The sequence below is a fragment of the Chlorocebus sabaeus genome, chromosome 15, assembly GCF_047675955.1.
Source record: "Chlorocebus sabaeus isolate Y175 chromosome 15, mChlSab1.0.hap1, whole genome shotgun sequence".
Taxonomy (NCBI): Eukaryota; Metazoa; Chordata; class Mammalia; order Primates; family Cercopithecidae; genus Chlorocebus; species Chlorocebus sabaeus.
The window spans coordinates 9,767,633-9,793,618 of NC_132918.1; the positions used below are offsets into that span (position 1 = coordinate 9,767,633).

Consider the following 25,986-nt stretch of genomic DNA (forward strand, 5'->3'; position numbering starts at 1 on the left):
GAGGAGGTAGTAGCTTTCATGGAGCCTAGAGAAGGGAGGCTACTTGTTCATGGTGGCCCATGAGCCTGGCCCACCCAACAGTGAGGCGCTGATGCTCCTGCAAGCCCAGAGATACCCCACCACCCTTCCCTCTTCTGCCCACAGGCACCCCTGTAGACGCCTCACCCTTGTGCTGCCTGTGGGCCTTGCATTTTCCTAGGCAGCCCCCTCGGGCATTTAGCTGCCATTCCCCACTTCTAAAGCCCAGGCAATAGGACCTTGCTAGCACAGACCTCTGCCACTCCAGATCCAGGACAAAAAACAAGACCCCTCTCAGTCTCCTGTAACTTCCCCCTTAGCCTCCTGGATTGAACAGAAAACATTGATTGAGAACACCTCCTGGGGCTAAGGAGAGAAAATATCTTTAATTCATTCACTCATCTATTCACTGACAGGGTATTTTCAACAATTATTTATTGACTACTTATGGAGCACCCACTACCGGCTAGGAGACACTGAGGATACAGAAGTATTCCCAGCAAAGAGGAGGAAAAGCAAATTAATGTTTTAATAAATAAATGTTCCACATTTATTAAAGCAAAACACAGACTAACACTGTTGTTTACGGTCATAATTACTTCATTATTGCTTGCAATCCACAGTATTCTTAGGGCTTCCTTGTTGACTCCTCACCCATGCAATGGCCCCCCAGGGGCAGCTTTTCTGTGTGTTTTCTGTCTTAGCATGGCTGGGTGAGCACAGCCTCCCGGGAGAAGCAGTGTAGAAGAGTGGTTATGAGCATGGCCTTGAAATACCAGCCTTGCCACTTACTAGCTGTATAACTTTGGGCAAGCGAATTAAGCTCTCTGTATCTCAACATCATCATCTTGAAAATGGAGTTGATAATACCTACCTCATGAAGTTGTCAAAAGATCAAAATAAATTGTAATACCTAAATTACTTAGAATGGTGTCTGGTAGTACTATCGTGTCACGATAGAAGAGGGGGTCCCCTTCAGGACCAACAATAGTAGAGAAACGAATGAAGAGCAGCTGAGCTATATGGAGGGCAAGTGCTGTGTGAAGAGGAAAGTTTTGCTGTAGAACAGTCGTTTTCAAACCATGACTGCTTTTCAGAATTACCAGAGAAGCTTTTCAAACATCCAAGCCCCACCCCCAGTTTCTTATTTAATCGGTTGGGCTGGGGCCCAGGCCTGTTCAAGTAATTACTGTGGAAAGCCAGGGTTGAGCATCACTACTACAGAGCAATCTAAACACATACCAAGAAGTCACCCTCCCTATCCCACCTGCACTCTATAATAAAAGGGACCGGGGAAATTCATGTCAACCCCCTCTCCTCCTACTCCCCAAGGCCTAGCTGTGTCTCAGAGCATGCCTCATCCTGCAGCCCTTAGGCATATGTGGGCACTCATCCCTTGTCAGGCCCTGTGCTGGGCATGGGTAGTACAAAAGATACCAAACAAGATTCTTGTCCTTATGGATCCACTGGTAGAGCAGAGAGATAGACCAAAAAAAAGCAAAAACAAAAAAGGAAACTCTCCAAGGTAAATTGTTGAGTGAAAAAATTGAAGAATGGCATGCCTTTTATGTTTCATATGTTTTTGAAACACATTACTGTACATATTACCATACACATTATGTGTATAAATGTTTATGTAACTACAGAGAAAAAGGTCTAGTGGTCCACCTCTTATTTTCCATGATTGATTTTTTTCAAAATAAGTGTTCATTTTTTGTGAAATTAAAAATTAATTTTTTTAATTACAGTGGACTCCTGGGGAAAGGTCTTCTGAAAATATTTGCATTTAGCTAAGTTAAGATGTGTATATACTACATTGCATATTAATTGTGGCAAAGCAGTTGGCCTTATCAGATATGATTTTATTTAAGTGATTCATTATTATTTAATAGAGAGCAATATCCTGAGAAATGAGACATAAGACAGTGCCAACAGAGGGAAAGCAAAAGGAAGAGAATTCTGCATGAGGGTCTGCTGTGTATATAAGGAGAAAGGCCTAGAAGCCACACTTTAATTTCTGCAGCTTTTATATTTTTAACTGGAGGCTGATCTTCCTCACAAGCTGAAAGCTAGACTTCTAATGGAGATTGCCCATCCTAGCTGTGTATCAGAATCACTTGGAGAGGTTAACTAAAATATCAAGGCCTGGAATCAAGACCAATTAAAATAAGATCTTTGGGAGATGAGGCCTGAGGAGTGGTTTTAGTATGTCCAGGGCTGAGACCTACTGTTGAAAGAATCACATGTGCATGCTCACGCACATTTTGACAGCATCTCAGTTTAGGCAACATCATACTAGCACAGTACTCCAAAAATGTCATCAATCACAAATGATTCTTGAACTCTAGAGAAGTGAAATGGGAAAAGGAAAAGTACCTGTACATTTCTATAATATCATGTGATTCTAATATTATAACACTATGTGTATGATTGATTTCAGGCTCGACTGACCAAAGAACATCGCTGGGGAAGTGCATTACTTTCTAGAAACCACTCCTTAGAAGAAGAGTTTGAAAGGGCAAAAGCAGCAGTGGAGGTAACTTTTCTTAAAATTAGTTTTTTCTGTTTCATGCTCCTGAAAGTGGCATTTGAAAAATCAAACTTCAGCAAGATAGGAATGAAATGGGTCTTATATTATAGACATGAAATAGCCATGATTATGATTGTCAGAATGAAACAATCATTTGGTACAGAATCTGGTATAATCAATGTGCTAGAGAATATTTGATTTCCCACCAGGGATGACAAATATGTATTACCTCTTACACCAATTCAGCAATAGATTAGCAATGACTGTCATGAGTCCTGGGTCAGAAAGAACTTTGAGTCTAGTCCAGGTTCTATGGTGAACCAATGCTATGGATTTGCTAGGTCTCGGTGAGGCCAAGGTTCATGCCTTGTATTTCTATCTCGCTAGCATCTAGCACAACATCTGAAACATAAGATCTTGCTGCCTGTGTGATATATATGTTCCTAAGTAGGCGAGAAAAGGGCATGGCTGGAATATTCTAGCTAATGAATAGCCCATCTTGACTTGAGCCAATTTTATTATTAAGAATGTCCAAAACATTGTTGATAATTCAAGTGAATACCTGATTGGAACACTGATTTCTGTATTTAGGCTTCTAATAAGAAAGAGAAAAAGAGAGAAAAGGGAAGAGGGAGGAAAGGAGGGAGAAAAGAAGAAAGAGAAGTAAAAAATAAAAATAAAAATAAAAAAATTTAAAAACATAAATAAAAAGAAAGCAGCTTTTGCTGTTTTATTAATGCATTTCCTTCCTGGGTAGACTCAAAAAGTGCATCACAGATGCTATCTCTGCTACTCATCAAAGCTTTGCTAGATTGCTATTTGAGAGTGGAGCTTTTCACTGAACTTACTTATGAAGTTGTTGGAAGCTCCATTTCTATTATGGATATGAAATCTTGAAAATTGAAAGCATTTCTGAAATATGGTTCATTTATGTGACTTGTCTTCCTAGAATTTGCATGAAAGGATTACACTAAAAGGGTGGTCTTTCAGTACCTCTTACTTGAAGTGCAATAAAATCATATTTGCAGTTTAATATTTAAAGGATTCTTTCAATTCTGGGAAAGACTTCCAGTCATAATTTCAGATTATTATTCAGAAAGCCAATAAGAGAACACTTTTATTTCACCACAATACCATCTATCCAAATTCCTTCTTTTAATTTTAGCCTTTTTTAATTAAAAAATAAAGCTAATGAATATTTAGTGCTCTTGAATGTGATCAACTGATGTATTTGGTTAAGACCAGCTGAGTTCAGTCAAATTGTTCAAATGCATGGAGCTTGTAGCTCAATTTACTTTAAATGTAGGTTTTCCAAAATTAAGAGCTAATTTAAATTTTATCTTTTGAACTCCTACTGTGTGTAGCACACTGAAATACCACTAAAATGATTATTTTAAACCCATGGAATCTTGGGTAAGTAAAGACATTTAAATGTATCTGGTCTCATTTGGAATGAGAAAGATAATGAATTCACATTCAAAAGACTTAATCACAAAGTAACAGATCAACAAGGGAAGAATATCTGTGTATCAAGATATATATATATACATATTCACAAATCATTTAATCTTAGCTTTGGTAGAGAACTTAAAAGTCGTTTATCCCCACCAGACACACAAACCAAAAAATTTTTTTCTGTTAAAGCACTTCACAAATTATTTACCCTGTTTCTATTTGAATACTTCCAATTAGGGGCAACTCACTTCTTTTCAAGAAAATCCATTTCCATTTTGGACAGTACTAATTATCAAAAATTTCTTTCTTATATTATGCTGAAATTGGCCTACCAGCAACTTGAAGTTTTGCTTGGTCTTGGTTTTACCCCCTCTGGAATAACTCAGAATTAATCTTTTCTCTTCATGTCCATCTCACCCCAGCAAGCCACATCTCCTGGCTTCTCCTTGTCTGTACTGGGACCTGAGTCATTATTCCAACTTGTCACGAATATTATATAACTAGTTACATCTCATTAACCAATCTAGGCCTTAGTTTCCATGCCTCTATGATCCTTTCCAGTTACAAAATCCTAGGAGGCTATAACTTACTTTAAGTAGTTATTCATTCAGCAAACCATACGGCTGCTTACATGTGCTGGTTGCTGATCTAGGTTCTAAAGATAAAGAAATGATCCAGCATTACTTAGCAGTCTAACAATAGCATGGCCCACAGGACCAATTTGGACAAACCACTTGTTCACTCTCCTTTAGTTTCATATCACCTGTAAGTTGAGGGACTGGGATTCCCAATATACTAAAACCCTGTAAGTTTATGTCTTCAAGTAAAAAGAATGGTAAGTACAGAATTCCCAGCAAATCAGAAAACTATAAACAGAGTTGCTTAACCGGAAGCCTAGTACGGGGAAGCTTCCCTGAGGAATGAAGGGAAATGGTGCCCACTAGAAGGTGTGAACAGGTGTGGAGAAAAAAGTGTGTGAATGTGTGGGGAAGGAGTAGATAAAGTATTTACATTAAACTGATGGTAAATCATTCCTCCAAAACTTCACAAATATGTAGATTGTTTACTTCTAGACATTATTCTTACCCAGGGTATTATCTAAATTCATAGCAGAAGACATAATAATATGCCTCAGAAGAGTCTTGGAAATATTTATGCCCATTGACCCAGCCACTTCATAGAATTTATCCTAGAGAAGTAACATGAAAGTTGCAATATTTTATCTGTAGAATTTCATTAAACAGTGAAAATTTAGAAAAAGCCAAAGTATCCCATAACAGAGTTTAACTAAATATCATATCCTTGTGGCAAAATACTATGTAACTATTAAAAATGTCTAGTGATAATTGAAATGGTAGTTTATATATGGAAAGTTTTACAGTATAACCCCAACTTTGTAAAATGATAATAGCATAATAGATAACATGTTAAAGAATGTATTGTGTGCGAGGCACTAAATCAGGAGCATTACATGGCTTATGTCATTTAATCATCACAGCAGTCCTATGAAGAAAGTAAGATTACTATTCCATTTTTCATATGAGAAAATTGAGGCTTAAAGACATTGCAGACAGTTATGTGGCATTTTATAAGCAATTAAGAGAGACTGAAAGTCAACTAGCAAATTGCAAAACAAGTTTAGCAAGTTGCAAAGCAATGATTCTCACTCAGACTCCACAGTTTGTATTCTGAACCACTGCATTGTATGAACATAAAGAGAGTTTGTCTTAGTCCATTTGAGCTGCTATAACAAAATAACCTGAGATATGGTAATTTATAAGTAGTAGAAATTTATTGCTCACAGTTCTGGAGGCTGAAATGTTCAAGATCAAATTGCCAACAGATTTGGTGTCTGCTGAAGGCCCATTCCTCATAGATGGCACCTTCTTGCTGGGTCCTCACATGGCAGAAGGGCAAAAAAGGCTAACAAATTCCCTCAGGCCTCTTGTATAAGGGCACTAATCCCATTCATGACAGCCCCGCCCTCATGACCTAATCACCTCCCAAAGGCTCTACCTCTTAATATATCACCTTTGGAGTTAGGTTTCAACATATGAATTTGAGGGAACACATTCAGACCATAGCAGATTCTGTGCCCAATTGTTAACAAGAGTTATTCTTGGGTGGCTGGATTTGGAATGGTTTTTTTCTTCTTCTGTTGGCTTATTTGTATTTTCCAAATGTTCTGTCATGAAGATGTATTATGTTGATAATCAAAGGGAAAGTTGTAAGTTATAGACACTACAGTGGGATATAAGATTCTTAAAAGGACTTAAAAGTGTCTTATTCTTTATTTCAAGACAAATAAAGAATGGCGCTGCAGATTGCCTTCATCAGAGGCAATTTTAAATACTAGTAAGCTCCAGATGAAAATCATGCCTGGAGCAAGTTGAATTTTTCCAAAATCTCTGCCTTATATTTTTATATCATCTGATTCCAATGTTCTTCCTATTTTACATTCTATTCCATTTTTGTCATCATCTTGCCTCATGATCGGCACCTGGCCACCTCTCCACTCTTTCTCCTGCTTCTCAGTCCCCTTACTGAGCTCCTGGTGTTTTCACTTGTGCCTTTCTCTCTGTTCCTCTCCCATACCCAAGTTTACTGCCCACTGTCCCCACCTTCTCTTCTGTCTATATGGAACACTCTTTCCTCAGATCTTCAGGTGACAGGTTCTTTCTTGCCTTTCAAATTTTAGCTGGATTGCCAATGCCTCAGAAAAGCTGAACCTGACCATTCAGTTGCCATCACATCACCTAGGCCTTCGTTTTTCATCCTAGTATTTATCACTGGGTCCTTTCTTGTTTGTTTTTGTTTATTTAGCTGTCTATAATCTGTCTTTCTACTTAAAAATGCAGCCTCCATGAGAAAAGGGGCCTTGTCTCTTATTTACCACTGTACCCCAATATCTAGAACAATGTCTGGTACCTACAAATAATCAATAAATATTTGTGCTGGGAGCGGTGGCTCATGCCTGTAATCCCAGCACTTTGGGAGGCCAAAGCAGGCAGATCATGAGGTCAGGAGATCGAGACCATCCTGGCTAACACAGTGAAACCCCGTCTCTACTAAAAATACAAAAAATTAGCCAGGCGTGGTGGTGGGTACCTGTAGTCCCAGGTACTCAGGAGGCTGAGGCAGGAGAATCGTGAGAACCCAGGAGGTGGAGCTTGCAGTGAGCTGAGATCGTGCCACTGCACTCCAGCCTGGGCGACAGAGAGAGAGACTCGTCTTAAATAAATAAATAAATAAATAAATAAATAAATAAATAAATATTTGCTGAATGGATGAATGAAATTCATTCATTAATTAATGTTAATCACTTTGTATGGGTAATACTTTTTTTCATCTATCTATTGTTGTATATAAAATGCCGTATAACCTTCCAACATAACTGTATCTCCATTTTAATAGCTGACATAAACAATTCTGCCTGAAGCATACAGATTTCTGCCTGGGACTGGGCTGCAGTGTCCTCTGTAATTGTCTTGGTCTTGATGTCAGTCAGAGAGACACACTTATAAGAATGCAGGCTCCAACCAATCTTGCCAGTAACATTGGGCATATTTTGTATCTTAGATGGTATGAGCTCATTTTTACTTATACTAAGTAATACCTGGAAATGTGCAAATCAACTAATTTTTTAGCTGAAATGCCCTAAAATAGAATATCCACTATTGGAGAAAAGACAACTAAAACCTCATGAACATTTATTGTTTGTAGTAAATAACCTGGGAACCTGTTTATGTGCAGAGACTGACATTCCTCAAGCTGATGTTGAACTCTTAGTTCTAGTTAAGCCTTATATGGGTGAGGGTCTTTCTCTCCATATCTTAGCATTGTATTGAAAAATCGAGTCTAGTGTGGTGCCTCATGTGTGTAATCCTAGTCCTTTGGGAGGTGAGGTTTCACCATATTGTCAAGGCTGATCTCAAACTCCTGGGCAGGCAGATTGCTTGAGCCCGGGAGTTTGAGACCAGCCTGGGCAAAAGGGTGAAACCTAGTCTCTACAAAAGGATAGAAAAATTAGCCAGGCATGGTGGCGCATACTTGTCATCCCAGATACTCAGGAGGCTGAGGTGGGAGGATCATTGAGCCCAGGATGTAGAGGCTACAGTGAACCCTGATCATGCCACTGCACTCCAGCCTGAATGACAGAATGAGACCCTCCCTCCAAAAAAAAAAAAGAAGAAGAAGTAAAGAAAAGAAAAATTATCCCTGCCTAAAGTATTGTAATTTTAGGACAAAGAGATAGATACTCCTATTCTGGGCTTTAAAAATAAAATGCATCTTCCCTGAACAAAACAGAGAAGAGCTTCCTACAGCCAGCAGCCTAAATGCACTGTCCGCTAGGTCCCTAGGAAGGATGCACAAGGAGGCACAGGAGTGAGAAACTGCGAAGGAGCTCCCAGAGCTCGGTGAGGCCCAAAGCTGCCTCCCAGGAGTGGAGATTCCTACAGAGAACCATGCTGCATCTGCAGAGGAGAGAGAAGGTCATGTAAGAAGTCAGCACACCTGCAACCACAGCCAAAAATACCTCCTTCATTACCGTTAGCAGGAAGGGAAAGAGAGCCAGCCAGCATCTGGTATTGTGTTTAGCTAGTTAGTCTCTCTAAGTACTGCAACCTTTCGAATACACTGGATTTAGCAACACATTCATCAGCCATGCCTAAGCTCCTTCTGTGGGCCAGGCACTGTGCTGGGTGCTAGTAATAGAGAATTGAATAAAATCAGTTCTGTCCTTAAGGAGTAATTAAGGTGAAGAATCACAGATAAATACAAACCAGTTGATCACTCAAGTATAGCTTATCATGTGACATAGTTATTATGGGTTTCATGTCCATCTCCCATACCAGACTGTGACTTCCTTCTTTATTCATCCTTCTTTATGTTCCCAGCACCTACCACGGAGTCTGGTGCAAATTTTTGCTGGATAAATAAGTGAACAAATTAACAATTTATTATTTTAATGCATCTATTTCATCTAAACATCTCTTCACTAGTGAGTGCTTAAGATATGACTAACTTACTGACCGACTAACAAAGGATGAACTTTTCCCCCTAGATTCAAAATCACATTTTGCCTAGCTCTAATATTATTATAATGCTTGTTTTATGCCTTTTAAGCAATGTTTTCACAGCTCTGCTTTTACCCTGAGGAGGTATTCTTATGAGCAAATTGTTTTAAAGAATAATGAAATATGTAAATGAGAAAAAATGAGGATGTATGGACAAAGGAGAGTACAGTTCAGTCATCAGAGGCAAGAGCAGGAAGCATATCCTTACGTCCTTCTGACAAATTAATTGAGACTATTAAATTCTACTAAGACCTTTAAATTCTAGAGCTCTGACTCTTCTCGTCTCCCACTTCTCTTTTCTTTAGCTTTACATGAAATCTTACTTGTGATAGTTTAAGATGTCCACAAATTCTTTGATACTCCCTTCAAAATATGGGAGCTTAATTCTCTTCCTCTTGAGTGTGGGCTGGACTTAGTGACTCACTTCTCACAAATAGAATAACGTGGAAGTCATGGTGTGTGACTTTTAAGATTAGGTCATTGTATATACTATGGTCTCCTCCCTGCTCTTCCTCTCAATCACTTACTCTGGGGTAAACCCAGCTACCACATCATGCAGCCCACATGAGGTCTCCTGTCCATATCACATGAAGGAGCTATCTTGTGAATGGATTCTACAGACCCTACCTTGGAATGACTGCAGGCCCAGCCAGCAGCTTAATACTACCTTCATAAGAGACCGCAGGTCAGGCCATCCAGCTAAGCTACTCCCTAATTCCTAACCCTCAGAAACAGTGTGACATAGTAAAAGTGTGTTGCTTGAAGTTGCTAAGTATAGGGTGATTTGTTAAGCAGCATTCGATAACTACTCCTCACAGTCCCCAGCCTCATCCCATTCCACTACTCTCTTCCTCATCTCCATTCCTAACACCATTTAATACTCCCCAGATTGGAAGATTACCCTTGTAGCACAGAAACAATGTATTCATTCATTCTGGATGGGAATTTTTCAAACTATTCGCCTACTGTCTAGCTGGTTCTAAGCTTGTCCTCTCTGGTCCCCAAAGGAGAATGAATGAAAACCTTTTTTGTGACAGTCCATGTTCCTTAGGGGACATTCAGCCCTTCACCAAGGATCTGGTTGGGAACTTTTGCCTTTTCTTCTGCAAAGCTCCCAGACCCTCTTCATGACAATCTTCACTAAAAACGGCTTTCTAACCTTCCATTTATATGTCCTATTGCAGAGGACACAACCCTCAAGATAGCCTCTCATCAGGCTTCAAGCTAACATTGCCTCCAATAGCATTTTATGAAAAATCATAGCGAATTGGTAATTACTGTTATAAGAACATAGGCAGTGAAAACGTTTACTGCTAACCAGTAATTCCTTGTTCTAGAAATCCAGATGATTGCTGTGGGATGAATGCTGCGTCCCTCTAACAATCATAGGTTGAAGCCTAATACCCAATGAGATGGTATGAAGAGATGGGGCCTTTGGGAAGTTACTAGGTCATGAGGGTGGAAAATGCCCTTATAAGAGATCCGAGGGAGCTTGTTTATGCTACAAACATGTAAGGATAGAGCAAGAAAGCACTTTCAATGAAGACCAGGCCCTCACCAGACACCTCATCTGCTAGCTCCTTGATCTTGGACTTCTCAGCCTCCAGAACTGTGAGAAATAAATGTTTGCTGTTTGTAAGCCACCCAGTTTATGGAATTTTTGTTATACCAGCCCAAACAGGCTGACAGTGACTTTCTTTATTTCTCTTTAAATTTAACAAATGACATATTATTCAAAACAACACAACAGCTAAACCCAACTTCAGTGACATAAACTCAAAAATGCTTTCCATATAGAAATTTTGTTTTTACCTGAAACTATTCCCAGTGTATATACTATAGGTCTGATAGGCATCTCAGAAATGCTAAGTGGTTGAACAAAATTGGAGACCATTCTTGAACTGCTTTTATTAATATAGGATTATATAAGATACTGCTAACTTGGGTGTCCTCCTAGCAAGAAGATTATCCATCTCTAGCACCTCCTCAAATTTTCTTTTGCTTTCTATGACAGTATTACCTCTTTGAAGTGGAAGGGATTAATGCATTAAACATTACTTGAACCATTCTAACTTAGATTCAGTCTCCAAAAAGGAGAAAATCTTCTGATAATGTATGAAAATGTTCTTTGGGCAATATTAAAGAAATCTTGAAGTTAACTGCTTAAAATAGAGATTTCCTAAAGCTTGGTTTGTCATGTTAGCTAACATCCTTTGCAAGTCAAATGTAGATAAATCATATGTTGGGAAAATGGCAAAAGTCCCTCTGCTCTCACATTGATTAGATTTTCCTCTGTTTTAAACAAATAAAATTTTACTTCCAAAAACAATATGAAGCATAGTTAAGAATAATGGTAGAATGACTTGCAAGCTGAGAGATGGTAAGGATAAAAGTATAAGGCAAGATAAGGCCGGGCATGGTGGCTCGTGCCTATAATCCCAGCACTTTGGGAGGCCGAGGTGGGTGGATTACCTGAGGTCAGGGGTTTGAGACTAGCTTGACCAACATGGTGAAACCCCGTCTCTACTAAAAGTACAAAAATTAGCCAGGCATAGTTGTGCATGCCTGTAATCCCAGCTACTTGGGAGGCTGAGCCAGGAGAATTGCTTGAACCCAGGAGGCAGAGGTTGCAGTGAACCAAGATCACGCCACTGCACTCCAGCCTGCGCAACGAGAGCAAAACTCCGTCAAAAAAAAAAAAAAAAAAAAAAGTATAAGGCAAGATCGTCTTAGATAAATTTATGGATAAGTGACCAGTTAAAAAAGAGGGATTTACAGTCTATCTCTAAATTTTTAAGGTCAGAATTATGAGTAGTTGCCATATCCTTTCACTTCTTTTTTATATCTACTATGTAAATCCTAAAGTAATAAAAATATTTAACTTGACCCATTCTAACAAAACCTTAGTTATTCACAGATAAGTCTTCTAGACCGTCAGACTGGTAGACTACCTCCAGACCAAAAAGTAGCTTGGAAAATTCCCTTGACTTTGAATCTGAGAAATCCAGGATCTGCATTCTAGACATGATTTCATCAATCCATACTTACCGAGCAAATATATGGAGAAGAAAGTGAACATGAAAGACATAAATTCTATGTGAGCCAGCCTTGAGGAGTTACAGACTACTCTGTGCTTCCACTTGTCCATTGGCATGACCAGGACAATAACTTTTACACTTTTCTCTTCAAAGAGAGTCCCTAAACACCAATGAGAGAGACAGTAGCTTGCAAGTAGTTTGAACTATTTGTTGGAAGGCTTTGTGCCCAGGAATCACATGTTCAACTTACAAGAGAAAGGAAAATAGCATAATAAGGTATGTGGGAAAAGTCTCAAACTAGATGTAGGTCCTGGGTCTAATTTTGAAAATATGGCATTTGGGCCTCAGCTTTTTCATTAGTAAAATGCGTGGTTGAAATTAAATTGGATTTTATGTACTATGAAATCAGATGGAAAACAGATGAACATTTTATTTTAATAATTGTGCATTTATTTTCATATATATTTAAAAATATAATTAGCACTTCAAACTGGTGATTTCACAGACATAATTTAGGCAAGGCTTAAGTAGATTTTGCCTATATAAGTAAAAGAACTGTATTAATTACAAAATACATTGCATAAATAGCAATAAAGTACAGAAATGACAAAAGTTATAAAGCTTAGGAAACTGGTATTGATGATTCTTGAGGTAAATTTATTAGTTAGGGTAACACTAATAGCTATAGAAGATTCCCAAAAATGTGATTGCTCAAACAAGATAGTTTATTTCTTTTGTGTGCAATAAAAGTCTCAAACTAGCAGGAAGATCTACCCCATGCCATTATCCAGGATCCCCTGTTCCGTGTAACTTCTTTCTCCTCCATCCCCAAGGGTGTCATCCTCATCTGCATGGTCGATTCTTACTCCATTCCATGCCAGGGAAGAAAGAGATTGAGGAGGCAGTTCCACTTTCCTAAAAGCTCTGACTCAGATCTCATCTCTTCACACACCATTGGCAGGGATTTAGTCAAGCACACCACACCACCACCATCCCCACTGACCCCTACCCCAAACTGCAAGGGAAGCTGAAAAATGGCCACCGTTCAATTACCACAGTTTGAGTACATTTTGATTGGCAATGAGTAGTTTCTGTCACAGGGCCCTTCCAGCTCTGATATTCTAAATAAACTTTGAGTTGTGGGAGTATTAGAAACCATCTCTCTTTCTGTTTCCCTGTCACATGAACATATTTATTTTACTGTTGAGAGCAGTTGCTATTAAATTTTTTTTTTTGAGAAAGGTTTCACTCTGGCACCGAGGCTGGAGTTCAGTGGCATGATCTCAGTTCAACTCAGCCTCACCTCCTTCCAGGCTCAAGCAATTCTTACACCTCAGCCTCCTGAGTAGCTGGGACTATAGACATGTACCACCATGCCTGGCTATTTTTTATATTTTTTGTAGAGACGGAATGTTGCCATGTTGCCTAAGCTGGTCTTGAACTCCTGAGCTCAAGTGATCTGCACATCTCGGCCTTCCAAAATGCTGGGATTGCAGGCATGAGCCACCACGCCCTGCCAAATTTTTGTTTCTATAGGAAGAATAACATAATTTTATTTCTGTTGAATGTTCAAAAACCTGTATTTTTCTTAGCAATGCTGAACTGTATAAATCAATCATCAGTATTCTATACAACTTTCTGTAGCATTGAATACTGTTACTCTTTGTTTATTGAAAAGGAACAATAATGAGATCTGCAGGTTACGCACTTTATTTGTGCCATACAGTGAAGCCAGGGGTTAAAATAGTTTTGGTCTTTAGTTCTGTATTCAAGTCAGTAAAGCTACCTGCTTATTCTAGTTTTTATTAAAAAACTTTTTTACCCAAACTTTGGAACACCAAGGCAGGAGAACTGTTTGAGCCCAGGAGTTCAAGACCAGCCTGGGAAATATGGCAAGACCCCATCTCTACAAAAGATCTAAAAATTAGCCAGGCATGGTGATGCAGATAGTCCTAGCTACTCAGAAGGCTGAGATGGGAGAATCGCTTGACCCCAGGAAGTCATGGCTGCGGGGAGTCCTGTTGGTTGCACCTTGGCAATAGAGAACCTGTCTCAGACAAAACAAAACTTGTCTCAAAAAAAGCCTTTTATAAAGTAAAATCAAAATACTGAATGACTAAATACTCTTTTCTGACTAAAAGCACTTAAGCTGCTTATTGCTTTAATATGTAGAACATCAAATACACAAATATTCAGGGTTCAATGGAAAGTTGGTAAACTCCTTGTGGGCAAAGAGACATCTTGAATTTCCTTTATTCATTTGACTCTACTCATATGATATGCTTTAATATGCTGGATATATAGCTGTTTAATAAACAAATACTTCCTATTGGTTAAGAGAATAATCCTTTTCCATGAGGGTAACCAGTTATACCTCTTCCTCCCAGGTGATCAGTCATCAGTACCTTAGATCTTATATTAGTTGGGGTTCTCCAGTGAAACAGAATAAAGAAGAGATACAGCTATATATCAATATCTGTATATCAATCAATATACAGGTATCTATATATCAATCAATATACAATATCTATATATCAATCAATATACAGATATCTATATATAAATACATATGCACATATATATCCACCCACCTCATCCAATAGCACACTATATCACCAATAGGAGATATATCAATATATGCAGACATATCTCCTATTGGTTGGCTGGAGTGGGTGGATATATATACACACATATATATACACACACACACACATATATACACACATATATATGGAGAAAGAGAGGGAGAGAGAGAGAGAGGGAAGGAGGGAGAGGGAGATCTTCATATGTAGATCTCTACATATGTCTCCATATTTAGATTTATTAGCAGGAATTGGCTCACACAATTGTGGAGGTTGAGATGTCTCAAGATCTGCCATTTGCATACTGGAGACCCTGGTGAGTTTGTGGTGTAGTTCCAGTCCGAGTCCAAAGGTCTGACTGCGTACCAAGAGAACCTTTGGTGTAAGCTCAGTCTAAATCTGAATGCCTGAGGACCAGGAGAGCTGACGGTGTAAGATCAAGTCTGAGGGCAGGAGAAGACCAATGTCCCAGTTCAAGCAACCAGGTAGAGAGAGTAAATTCTCCCTTTCTCTGCCCTTTGTTCTATTAAGGCCCTCAACAGGTTGAATGATGCTCTTCCAATTGGGGAGGGCAATCTGCTTTACTCAGTCTACTAATTCAAATGCTAGGCTCATTCAGAAATACCCTCATAAACACACCCAGAAATAATGTTGAAGCAAATACCTCAGCACTCCATGGCCCAGTCAAGTTGACACATAAAATTAACCATCACAGCTGGGGAGGTGGTGGGAGTGATGAAACGACGTTGGTTGATGCGTGCAAAAATACAGTAGGATACAAAGAATAAGTTCTAGTATTTAATGGCACAGTAGGGCAACTATAGTTAACAATAATTTATTGTGTATTTCAAAATAGCTAGAAGATTTGAAATGTTCTTAACACAAAGGAATGATAAGTGTGTGAGGTATTGGATAGCCTAATTACCCTGATTTGATTGTTACACATTGTATGCATCTACAAAATATCACATATACCTCATAAATATGTACAACTATTATGTATCAATAACAAATTTTTTAAACTATCATAGTTTTTTTGTTTTTTTTTTTTTTTTTTTGAGACAGAGTCTCACTCTGTCACCCAGTCTGGAATGCAATGGTGCAATCTCGGCTCACTGCAACCTCTGCTTCCTGGGTTCCAGTGATTCTGCTGCCTCAGTCTCCCGAGTAGCTGGGATTACAGGCACCCGCCACCATGCCTGTCTAATTTTTGTATTTTTAGTAGAGACAGCATTTCACCATGTTGGCCAGACTGGTCTCAAACTCCTGACCTCAAGTGATCTGCCCCTCTCAGCCTCCCAAAGTGCTGGGATTACAGGTGTGAGCCACCATGCCTGGCCCATCATAGATGTTACTGACATTCCCAAAAGTCTCCTCTGGAACCTCTGGTACTGTCCTGTAAGATGTCACAGGCCATGTTAAAGTTTGGGCCTCATACCAGGGATTTATAGGGCCCAACCCATCATGGCAGAGAAGGGGCTGAAATCCAGAGATGTTAAGGGACTTGGAAACAAATATACATTGCTGATTATTAGCAGACAGAACTAGAAACCACATTTGCACTTTTCCTTGAAGCTGCTGATAGAAGAAGGAAACTCTGAATTCAGATAGTAAACAGTACTAGAAACTATTTGAACTTGGAATTTGGTTGGAAATATATTTTTCTTTCCTTATCTCAGATTTTTTCTTATTAATCTGTTTTAATTTATATTAAAATTACCTGATATTCTTTGAAATATCTAGCAGTCAGTGACAAAGGCAGAGTTACCTTTAATGGACTGAGAGAATTGGAGGCATGGAAAGAGACTAAGGAAAGTGCAGTGGAGTATTAAAACATACCCAGAAAGTATTCATACCATACATAAGCCACAAGCAAATAATTGGATATGTATGTGATTTCCTGCAAAAAGCTGAGTTGTATGGTAAAATCTGAGAATAAAACGCTTATAGGGATATCCTATCTTAGTTTAGCTTGTATCAAAAGAGTAAAAAATGAATAACCTCAAGTCAAGCCCAAAAAATCAGAATATATTGGGTTATTGGATTATTAGACACAAATTGTTTCCCACATCAAAAAGTTTGAGTAGCCATATAAAAGGGGTGAATCCTGGTCCTTCACATTGATGAAGTGACTATGCAAATATGTACAGGATTAGATATCTGATCTGGCTGCAGAAGAGAAATAGATACATCACACTATTTTTAAACCTATATGTGAAAAAAGATTTCATTTTCACAGAATAAGTATGACCAATCTGGATGGGTTAAACTTAGGTATGTTTCTGTAATGATAGCAGGGTGTTTATTAAAGATATTTATGTCACCTCCAAAATGAATAAAGAACACACTTGAGAAAGATGCATTTAAAGTTAACTGCTTCCTTGTCTATGACTCATTTTGTCTTCTAAAGACAGTCTTCCTTTCCAAAATGAGCTATTTTTGATGCTAAAGTATTTGTTTCCTACCTATCATGAATAGACACTGAATTCTAAGAATCAGATTTAAGAGTCATCTCATAAATTAAACTGAAGTTTTAACTAGCCGGGTGGCAATAATACAATATGGTCTTCAAAATTAGAGTTATTTCTTTCATCAGTGAAGTTTCATTTTATAGATCCACCAAATCACAGTGACTATTTGCATCAAGTAATAAAGACATGACCCCGTTCTAAATAACGGCTTTGCATCCTTCAGGTTGCCTGAAATGGGTGAGAATACAAACACACACATACACACGTACACTCAAATATATACAGACCACTGTAAAGTTAGGGTTCTGGATTTATTTACGCAAGGATCCAGAGCATAATGGAAGTGAAGTGGTCACATGAGCAGAAGCAGATGCAGCTTCTCAGTCTAGCTTCCTCTGGTCCCAGAGACCTAAATATGGGTGTACAACTTTAGTTGACATCACCTCTGCAAAGGAGGCCTTTTACACCTGGTCTCTGCCTCATTACTCAGGAAGAACTTGCATAATCCATCCTGAACCCAATTATCAGGCTACAGGCAGGTGTCAGGAAAGATGGGACCTCATGCTGTGTGTCCATGGGAGGAAGAGGAAGCAAAGGTAAATAGATATGTGGCCCAGTATCCTCAAGCACTATCTGTACCTATAGCTTCCCAGAAAGCCTTTCCCATAAGGGCTGACCTTTTACAAAAATGTAAAAGTACATAAGAACCTTGGGAAAAGAGTAGAAGGAAATGCAAAAGTATGAACAGTGATTAATAACTTATCTCTGGATGGTGAGATTGCATAATTATTTTTCATTGACGATTTCCATATTTTTAAAAAATTACCTATAATGACAATATATTAATTTTATAAAGTATATTGTTTGCTTGTTTTCTTAAAATATGCCTTGTGTATTAGATCGGGCTCAGGAGATAGGTTCTAGTTCTCCACTACCTGCTGCCCCAGCAGTCTTAGAAAAGTCCCTTTCCCTCTGCAGGCCTCAGTTTCTTCATCTTTAACATGAGACCATTAGATTACATCATGATACCCAAATTCGGCTGCCATCGGAACTACCTGCTGAGCTTCCACAGATCTTGATGCCTGTGTCCCATCCCCAGAGACTGTGATTTAGTTGGGTGGGGCTTTGGAATTCTGAAAAGATCTTTAGGTGATACGATGTGCAGACAAGTTTGGGAATCTCTGGACTCAATGATTTCTAAGGCTGTCCTGCCGTGATGATCTGTGAGTGTATGATTCTTCATTTTTGCCTAGGGCCAGCCCTGAGTATCAGTTCTTTTTTTAGCAATCACTAAGAAAGAATATTCCAAAGTTTCCTAGGTAACCCATTTTGATGTCTTGCAGTCATTTCAATCAGAATATATTTTCTTTATGTCTAATCTAAATTTCTGCTGCAGCAATTTAAGCCACGATGGGAAAAGAGCACATCTCGTATGATTGGATTTGTGGTTGAGTTCCTTGCATGAACCTACATCACCAGCTTCAGTTGTTTTTCATTCCTAACTAAATTCTCTCATTGCCGAGTCTTTACCTAACAAGGCCCTTTCCAAGTAAGGGTAGAAATGCAGGATTTCTCATTGCTATATTGACCAGAGTATGTTTTCCAATTTCTGCCAGAAATAATTCCTAAATCTATGTCCTGTGAAGTTCTTGAGGACAATGTATTTTTATCCTTTAATTTTGTTGTTGTTGATGGTGCTTTCCTTACTCTCTTCAGATTTTTCTCTATCACTCTTCAGTGGTCTTCCTGCCTTCTTTAGTATATTTTTTGAAGTTAACAGGTCTCAACAAAACTAATTACAAGAGAGATGTTACAAAGTATATTCTGGGTAGATGCTCAAGGTTCAATAAAATGACTCTAAATACTGTTCTATTTATAAAAATACTTATAAAATGTTTATTAAAATATGTTTTGATGTTCTTTATAATTGTACCAAGATTCAGGAAGGATGAATGACATAAACATAAGACCTCTTTTAAAATTTTTATTAAATTGTTTCCTGTTTTAGCTCTTACCACTAACTCTGGAGAGTGCTAAATTTGTTCTTTATATATTTATGACCATTGGATGTGAACCCTTCTGATGCCCTGCTGTGTCCATTCATTTGCAAATGAAACTAGAAACAGCTACCCGTCCTAGTTACAGGGCTTTGATGACAGAGCCCTGACTCAATCTGACTGCATGGGAAGACTTGGTTCCACATCACAGCTGTGTTACGCCTGTACCTTAGCAGCAGCAGGCTAGAAGGCAGAAGTTTTGAAAAGTTGGTGCATGTATAATACTGCCCCGTTGTTAAAATGAGATCAATTGAGCAGCATTGTGATCCAGTAAAATTATTCCAGTTTGTTGGACCACTTTATTATTTTTACAGGACTTTTGGAGTATTTTCAAAGGAACAGGAGCATTTTACACAAATCCACTAAAGTATGCTGACTGCCAAGGAACATTTATGACATGACTTGAACTATGCTGTATGCTATTTATCTCATCTGTACCAATGACATCTAATTTGTGGTGGTGAAATTGATACATTCCTAAAGCCCTGTCAAAGGAGGTGTCTCCTGTATGAAACATGTAGGTGACACATACAGAGGGCACCTCCTGCTTCAGTAAAATATGCACAAAATAGGAAGCTCTGATCACCTTGTGGCACCTTGTTCTGGGTTGATAAACGAGGCAGTAACCTATTCATAGAATCTGAGTGTAATACATATGTGAGGGACAAGAACTTCAAGTACTTTAAGAAGTTGAATGAATCAAAATCTCCCAAAATTTAATCAGGCATTCATTGGTTTGCATAGCCTTATACTTGTTAAGTGACTATTGTCTATCAGAGACGTTGAAATAAGAGACACCATCACTGCCTTCAACTTGCTCAAAATCTGGTGGAACATAAAGATAAGAATCCTAATACAGTATATTAAGTACTATAACACAAGTAAACCCCTGGTCCTCTGAGTGCATTTTGAAGGGATTCACCTGGCCTGGCAGAGACAAAAGGTTTCCCACAGGAGCCAATACTCGAAGGAAAAGCAGGCATCACACACACATTTGGAACAGGGAGTGGAAGCAGAATGGAAAGAGAAAGCATTTGAAGCAGAGGGAAGAATACATGCAGATGTACACAGGCGCAGATGAGCATGTGGTTAGAAAGCAGGATGGGGTAGGGGGTGGTGGGAGATTAGCTGAAGAAGCAGGCAGAGGAGGCAGAAACCAAATCATTCAAGCTTTCGTTAGCAGATTGGTATGGAATGTGGGCTGTGTGCCAAGCAATGGGTTGTGGTAGATGCTGGTTTTTCTCCCACCTCACTGGCCATACGTCCCCAGTCTCCTTTTCTGTCTCCCCTACTTGTATCTCTTTTCCATCTACTTTTTCTTCTTAGCCATCTTTTTCAGTCCCATAGATTTAAATATCCTGATAGCTCTTAATCTGATTTTTCAACGTTGACCTCTCCTCAGAGATCCCAAATTGAATGAATATCTAGTTGCCTACCGATACTGCTACTTGGGTGTCTGATATTCATTGTGTACTTAACATATCTAACACCGAGCTCTTGATTTTCCATCTCGCACCAGTCCCTACCCCAGTTCAAAAATAGCACCATGATCTTCTCAAACTGCAATCCTGAATGATGCCCTGCCTTTTCGTACAGGCTCCCAGCTAATCCAGCAGGAGGTCCTATTGGAAACACCTCCAAGCTAATGGAATCAAACCACCTCTATCATCCCCCCTGCTCAAACCTTAATCCATACCATCAGGATCTCTGGCCTGAACCACTGCTACAGCCTCCTACTTTGTCTCCCAGCTTTCAGTCTTGCTCCCTTAGAGTTCCCTCTCACCACAGCACTCCGGGTCTCTTCTTGAAGTGTGCATCAGATCCTATTACTTCCCTGCTTAAAATCTGACAATAGGCCGGGCACAGTGACTCACATCTGTAATCCCAGCACTTTGGGAGGCCGAGGTGGATGGATCACCTGAGGTCAGGAGTTCAAGACCAGCTTGGCCAGTATGATGAAACCCCATGTCTACTAAAAACATAAAAATTAGCTAGGCGTGGTGGTGCATGCCTGTAATCCCAGCTACTCAGGAGGCTAAGGCAGGAGAATCACTTGAACCAGGGAGACAGAGACTGCAGTGCACCAGGATCATGCCACTGCACTCCAACATGGGAGACAAGAGAGTAACTCCATCTCAAAAAAAAAAAAAAAAAAAAAAAAAAATTGATGATAGTTTTTCCATTACAAATAAAACAAGATGCAAAATTCATACTTATGGCCCATAGGACCTGATCTGGCCCCTGCTATCATTTCCTCTTGTCCCTCTTCCTCACTCCATAGGACATTCCAGCCACATTGGCCTCTCTACCCTTTCATCCCTCCAGGCTCATTCTCATCTCTGCGTCTTCTGCCTAGAATGTTGTTACCCAATTTATGTAGGTGTCAGCTCAGATGTTACCTTCTTTGAGAGGTGTTTTTTATTAACTTTTCTTACAAACAAACAAAAACAAGCAAAAAGAACTTCCATAATTATTATAATAATTATTTCTTTGCAGTGCTAATAACTATGTGAGATTATATTATTCATTTATTTGTGTATTTTTATTATCATATCCTTCCCCTGGACTGGAAACTCTTAAGAGCAGGAAGCCTTGTCTTATTTACTGCTGTATCTCCATTCCCTAAAAAGGTGCACAAATATATAATCACCAACTACTCAGTGCACGTGAAGAAAAAATACAGAAGTTATTTGAGTTTCTATGGCATTGAAAAATACAACTCAACCTTCTGTGAATGGACCCAAAGAATCCTATTTCTTTTTCTCATTATAAGACTTTAGCACAATGGCTACAGGTGATTAAGATGTAATAGTCTAGCACTCAGTTGGACGTTTCTGTCTTATTTCCTTTGGAAAAATTTGACCAAGTGACAATGTTTATTATTTTGGAATCCAGCAGTTACATCTGTAAAAGCCTGACTGAGAAGTGGGTCTCAACTCATCTTTAATGTAATTTTTAGCTGAAGAATACAGTGGGTATTTTTGTCACCATTTGAAAAATATGATGCTGAATTACAGTATATTTAAAGAAAAACAGTATAAAAGCCTAGGAACAATTAAGTCTTTAGTTGAAAACCTTTAATTTATGTCAGTTGCTTTTTAATCCACACCTAATTTTGTAAACAAATTTGAATCATCTTCTTGGAACTGGAATTTTTCTTGAATCTCTTTATTTAGAGTGAAATCCTTATATTTCCTTACCTCAAGGCCAAATGGAAAGGAAAATCAGTAACATTGCATCTCATACATTACCTACAAAATGTTTCCCCTCTTCTTTCTACCGAAAAAAAAGTAGATTTTTTCTTTCTCAAATGAGAAAGCCTTTCTTTATCAGAGTCTGAATTTGCTGATTAGTTTAGAGATTGTGGTCTCCATAACAACGAATACATTTAACAGCCTGTGTTGGAAACTTTTTTCTCCTTAAAAGCCTCTCATAAGAGAGCAAGCTATGTCAGAACACTGAGGAGAAAAGATAATATTTTTAAATATATATATAAAGCATTTCCTTCTTAAGTAAAAACAATCAATAGATGGCTAAATTATTTCTTTTTAAAAGTCCTTAATTTGAGGAATATCTTTATTTGCTCTTATCCTACCATCCTCTACAAGTATCAAGCATCTACTATTTGTCAAGCTTGTACTGTTTTGCACATACATTTTCTATCTTACTTAATCTTCAAAATAATACTAACAGTTATTAGTTAGACCACAGTCAAGATGCAAACCCAAGCCTTGCAGCAACAACGATAGTGATGTTCTGTACATAACAATGTAAAATTTTCCAGATCTAATAAAAGACATAGGGTTACAATCTAAACCTTTTAATTCCTAGTCAAACTCATACAACTTATCAGAAGCAAATGAATTTTTGGCTTTTAAAAAAATGACTGTTGATATTTGTTTAAGAGAAGCTATAGTAAAGGTCACCATTACTCTTTAATACCCTTGAAATTGAATTTATGTGTTTTGAGGATGTATCAGTATGTAGAGGCAGCCCAGTACAACCAAGTTAAATGTAACTTAAGGAAACCTTAATTTTCTGAAATCTGAATCATATGATTTCTCCGATTTTTACCTGTTTTTAATTTCCTTTTCTCAAGTCGTTATTGAAATAAACAAACAAAATACAAGTGGAAAAAAAATATAGGTAATAAGAAGGAATGCCACTAAAAGGCCAGAAATTTCAAAGAATTTCAAAAACATTTTAAGATCATTCTTGAAAGAAAAGGTAACGTCTTTATTAACAGTATATATCTAAAAATTTGATTTTTTAACAAACACTGGAAGGCCAAGGTAGATATTTGATGGATGGCTACATGCAAACATTTAAAACTTGGGAAAATGCAACACACCCGGAAGACTACCTATGGCCATCAGGAGGATAATACTGAGAATTTGGACTGCATTCCTTAGCCAGGGTTTTCATTAACTAAGTCAACTAAAATCTAATAGATCCAACAGTGAACCAGATGAGGAGTCTACCTGTTTTAACCAAGCATCCTGTTTATTAATTTGTACAACTGAGTTTTGGCAATACCCAATGTATTTATCCATGTGCAACAAGAAATGCCAGCAACTGCACAGATTTCTCCCTGTTCAGCTAGTGGGTAGCAATTCCACTATTTAGCATCCCATGACTGGGTTAAATCAGAACATATAGTGAGAACAAGTTAGTCTAAAAGTCTAACTCTATAAAAGGGACCGCTTGTACAAATTGAGCAGTTATATAAGGGATGTTGCTAAAGTTAGCCACTGGGTGGACTAAAGGATCTCTTAGGCTACGTAAAGATCTAGGTTTGGCATGATGACATAATGGATCCAATACTTCATCAAGTTATTCACAGAAGCTACTGATTATGAAGTTACAGCATTATCCTGCCAAGTGAAAGAGGTGGATATAAGTGAAGAAAAATTAAGAGAGTTAAGAGTCTCATCATGATGAAGAGTCTTGCTCCAATGTCTTGGAAAAGCTGTTCACAGTAGGAAGTCAACAACTTCTCATTCTGATTTGCTGCTTGAAGGTCTCGGTTATGGCATCAGGCACTTTGGTAAACTCTGTGTGGCCTACATATAAGGAATGAGACTTGTTCCTTGAAATTTCTATTTAATTGTTCACTTTCAGCTTATAGGGTTTCAGGAACAGAGCAATTCTTTTTCTTAGTTAAAAAGTTATAGCCAGATATTGAAAGAAACTAGAATTTAGGATCCAGTCCAGTCTACAGGTAGATAACAAAAACTCAAAAGAAATGAACAGGAATACAATCTAATAACAATGTATTATAACTTTTCTTCTAAAACATAATTTTTCTCTCTATAGTCACTCCCATTTCCGCCGAAGTTAATCAAAGTAAGACTAATTTTTTGCAAAATAATCTCATCAAACTTGACCTGATTATTTACGTAAGTGCAATATGAATAGTGATTGACCATGTAGGCTCTTTTTAAGTCTGCTTTGCTGGCATTTTTGATAAGGTGTCTCAGATTAGACTTTTCAAAACCTCTCAAGGCTAAGATTCCAAACCAAGGTAGACTTGAGACTTTAGTCTAAAATATACCACCTGAATAATCCCATGACTATTGTCAAAAGACAAAACCACAACAAATTTGGTTAAATGATCTAACTGGTTTTTATTTGTGATTCATGAATAAGCATAGCATCTACCTAATTCTAAAAATTTAGAAAAAGTTATCTGATGCGCTGTGCAGAGGAAGTTGACTTTATAAGCAAAAAAGAGGCTAAAGAAAGCAGAAACAGGGACCCGAAAGAGGCCTGTTTGGGGATCTGTCTCTTCTCTCTCTCTTGATTTTTCAAAAGGTCAAGTAAATGACTTAGTTTTGGTGGCCTGTACCTTTAGCATGAGTGACTCCATTGTGATTTGGTCTGTTGGGCCTAGTGTAGGAGCTCAGTACAAATCAATGGCCTCTTTATTGGTATGTAAATATATCCATAATAAAGGATTATAAAATTATGTGCATGGTAGGGTTCTATTTTCACAAAATAAGTATAAAGTTAATGCTTGTTGAGCATTTATTATGTTCCAGTCACTCTGCTAAATATTTTATAAGTGTTATAAAATGTGCTCCTCCTGACTATCCTGTGAAGTAGGCATTTTAACTCCTTTTTATAGATGAGAAACTAGAGCTCACAGAAGGAAATAACTGGCCCTTGGATTTAGAGTTGACGAGCAACGGTTTTTACATGTAAATGTAAGGGGAAAACCTAAAATAAGATATACTGAAGTGCTCTCAGTGATTACATCTAGATAGTAAAATTAGGAAGGTTATTTTTTCTTTTTGTTCGTGTATTTTTCTAGTTTGCCTATAATGAACTTGGTTTGCCTACATTATTTTCTAAAAATTTTCTGAAGTATTTGATCAAAAAATACCAATACAGATACCTAAATGAAATCAAAATCATTGTTTTCTCATATTTTGAGTGAATTTTAGGAAGTCTCTAAAATACTCTCCTAACACCCACTTAAATCTAATTTTGAAGATTTCGGTGATCCCTAATTTAAATCTGCTTTAATCCCATTCCGGGCCATCTGGACAGTTAATGGGCTCTTTGGAGTTCCCCATATGAAAACAGAGCATGTTTATCGTTTATTTTCCTTAAATGTTTAGTTAAAATGTGGGACTACAATTATCCCTGAAAGCAATCTTTTAATTATTCAAATGTCATGACAGCATAACTTTAGATGCAACTATTGACCTTCACATTTCTCTTGAGTCAGCGATGTTCTTCAGATTCTAAATAT

At 38.1% G+C, this 25,986-nt stretch overlaps 1 protein-coding gene across 7 annotated transcripts in view; it reads left to right on the plus strand.

Moving 5' to 3' along the window:
* PEX5L (peroxisomal biogenesis factor 5 like) overlaps positions 1–25,986 on the plus strand; it is a 249,398-nt gene that overhangs the window by 177,651 nt on the left and 45,761 nt on the right. For all 7 annotated transcript variants that reach the window (XM_037988531.2, XM_037988534.2, XM_007972010.3 and 4 more), the window contains one exon: positions 2,459–2,554. In XM_037988531.2, the coding sequence (XP_037844459.1) occupies positions 2,459–2,554 (96 nt within the window). The remainder of the gene's footprint in view (positions 1–2,458; positions 2,555–25,986) is intronic.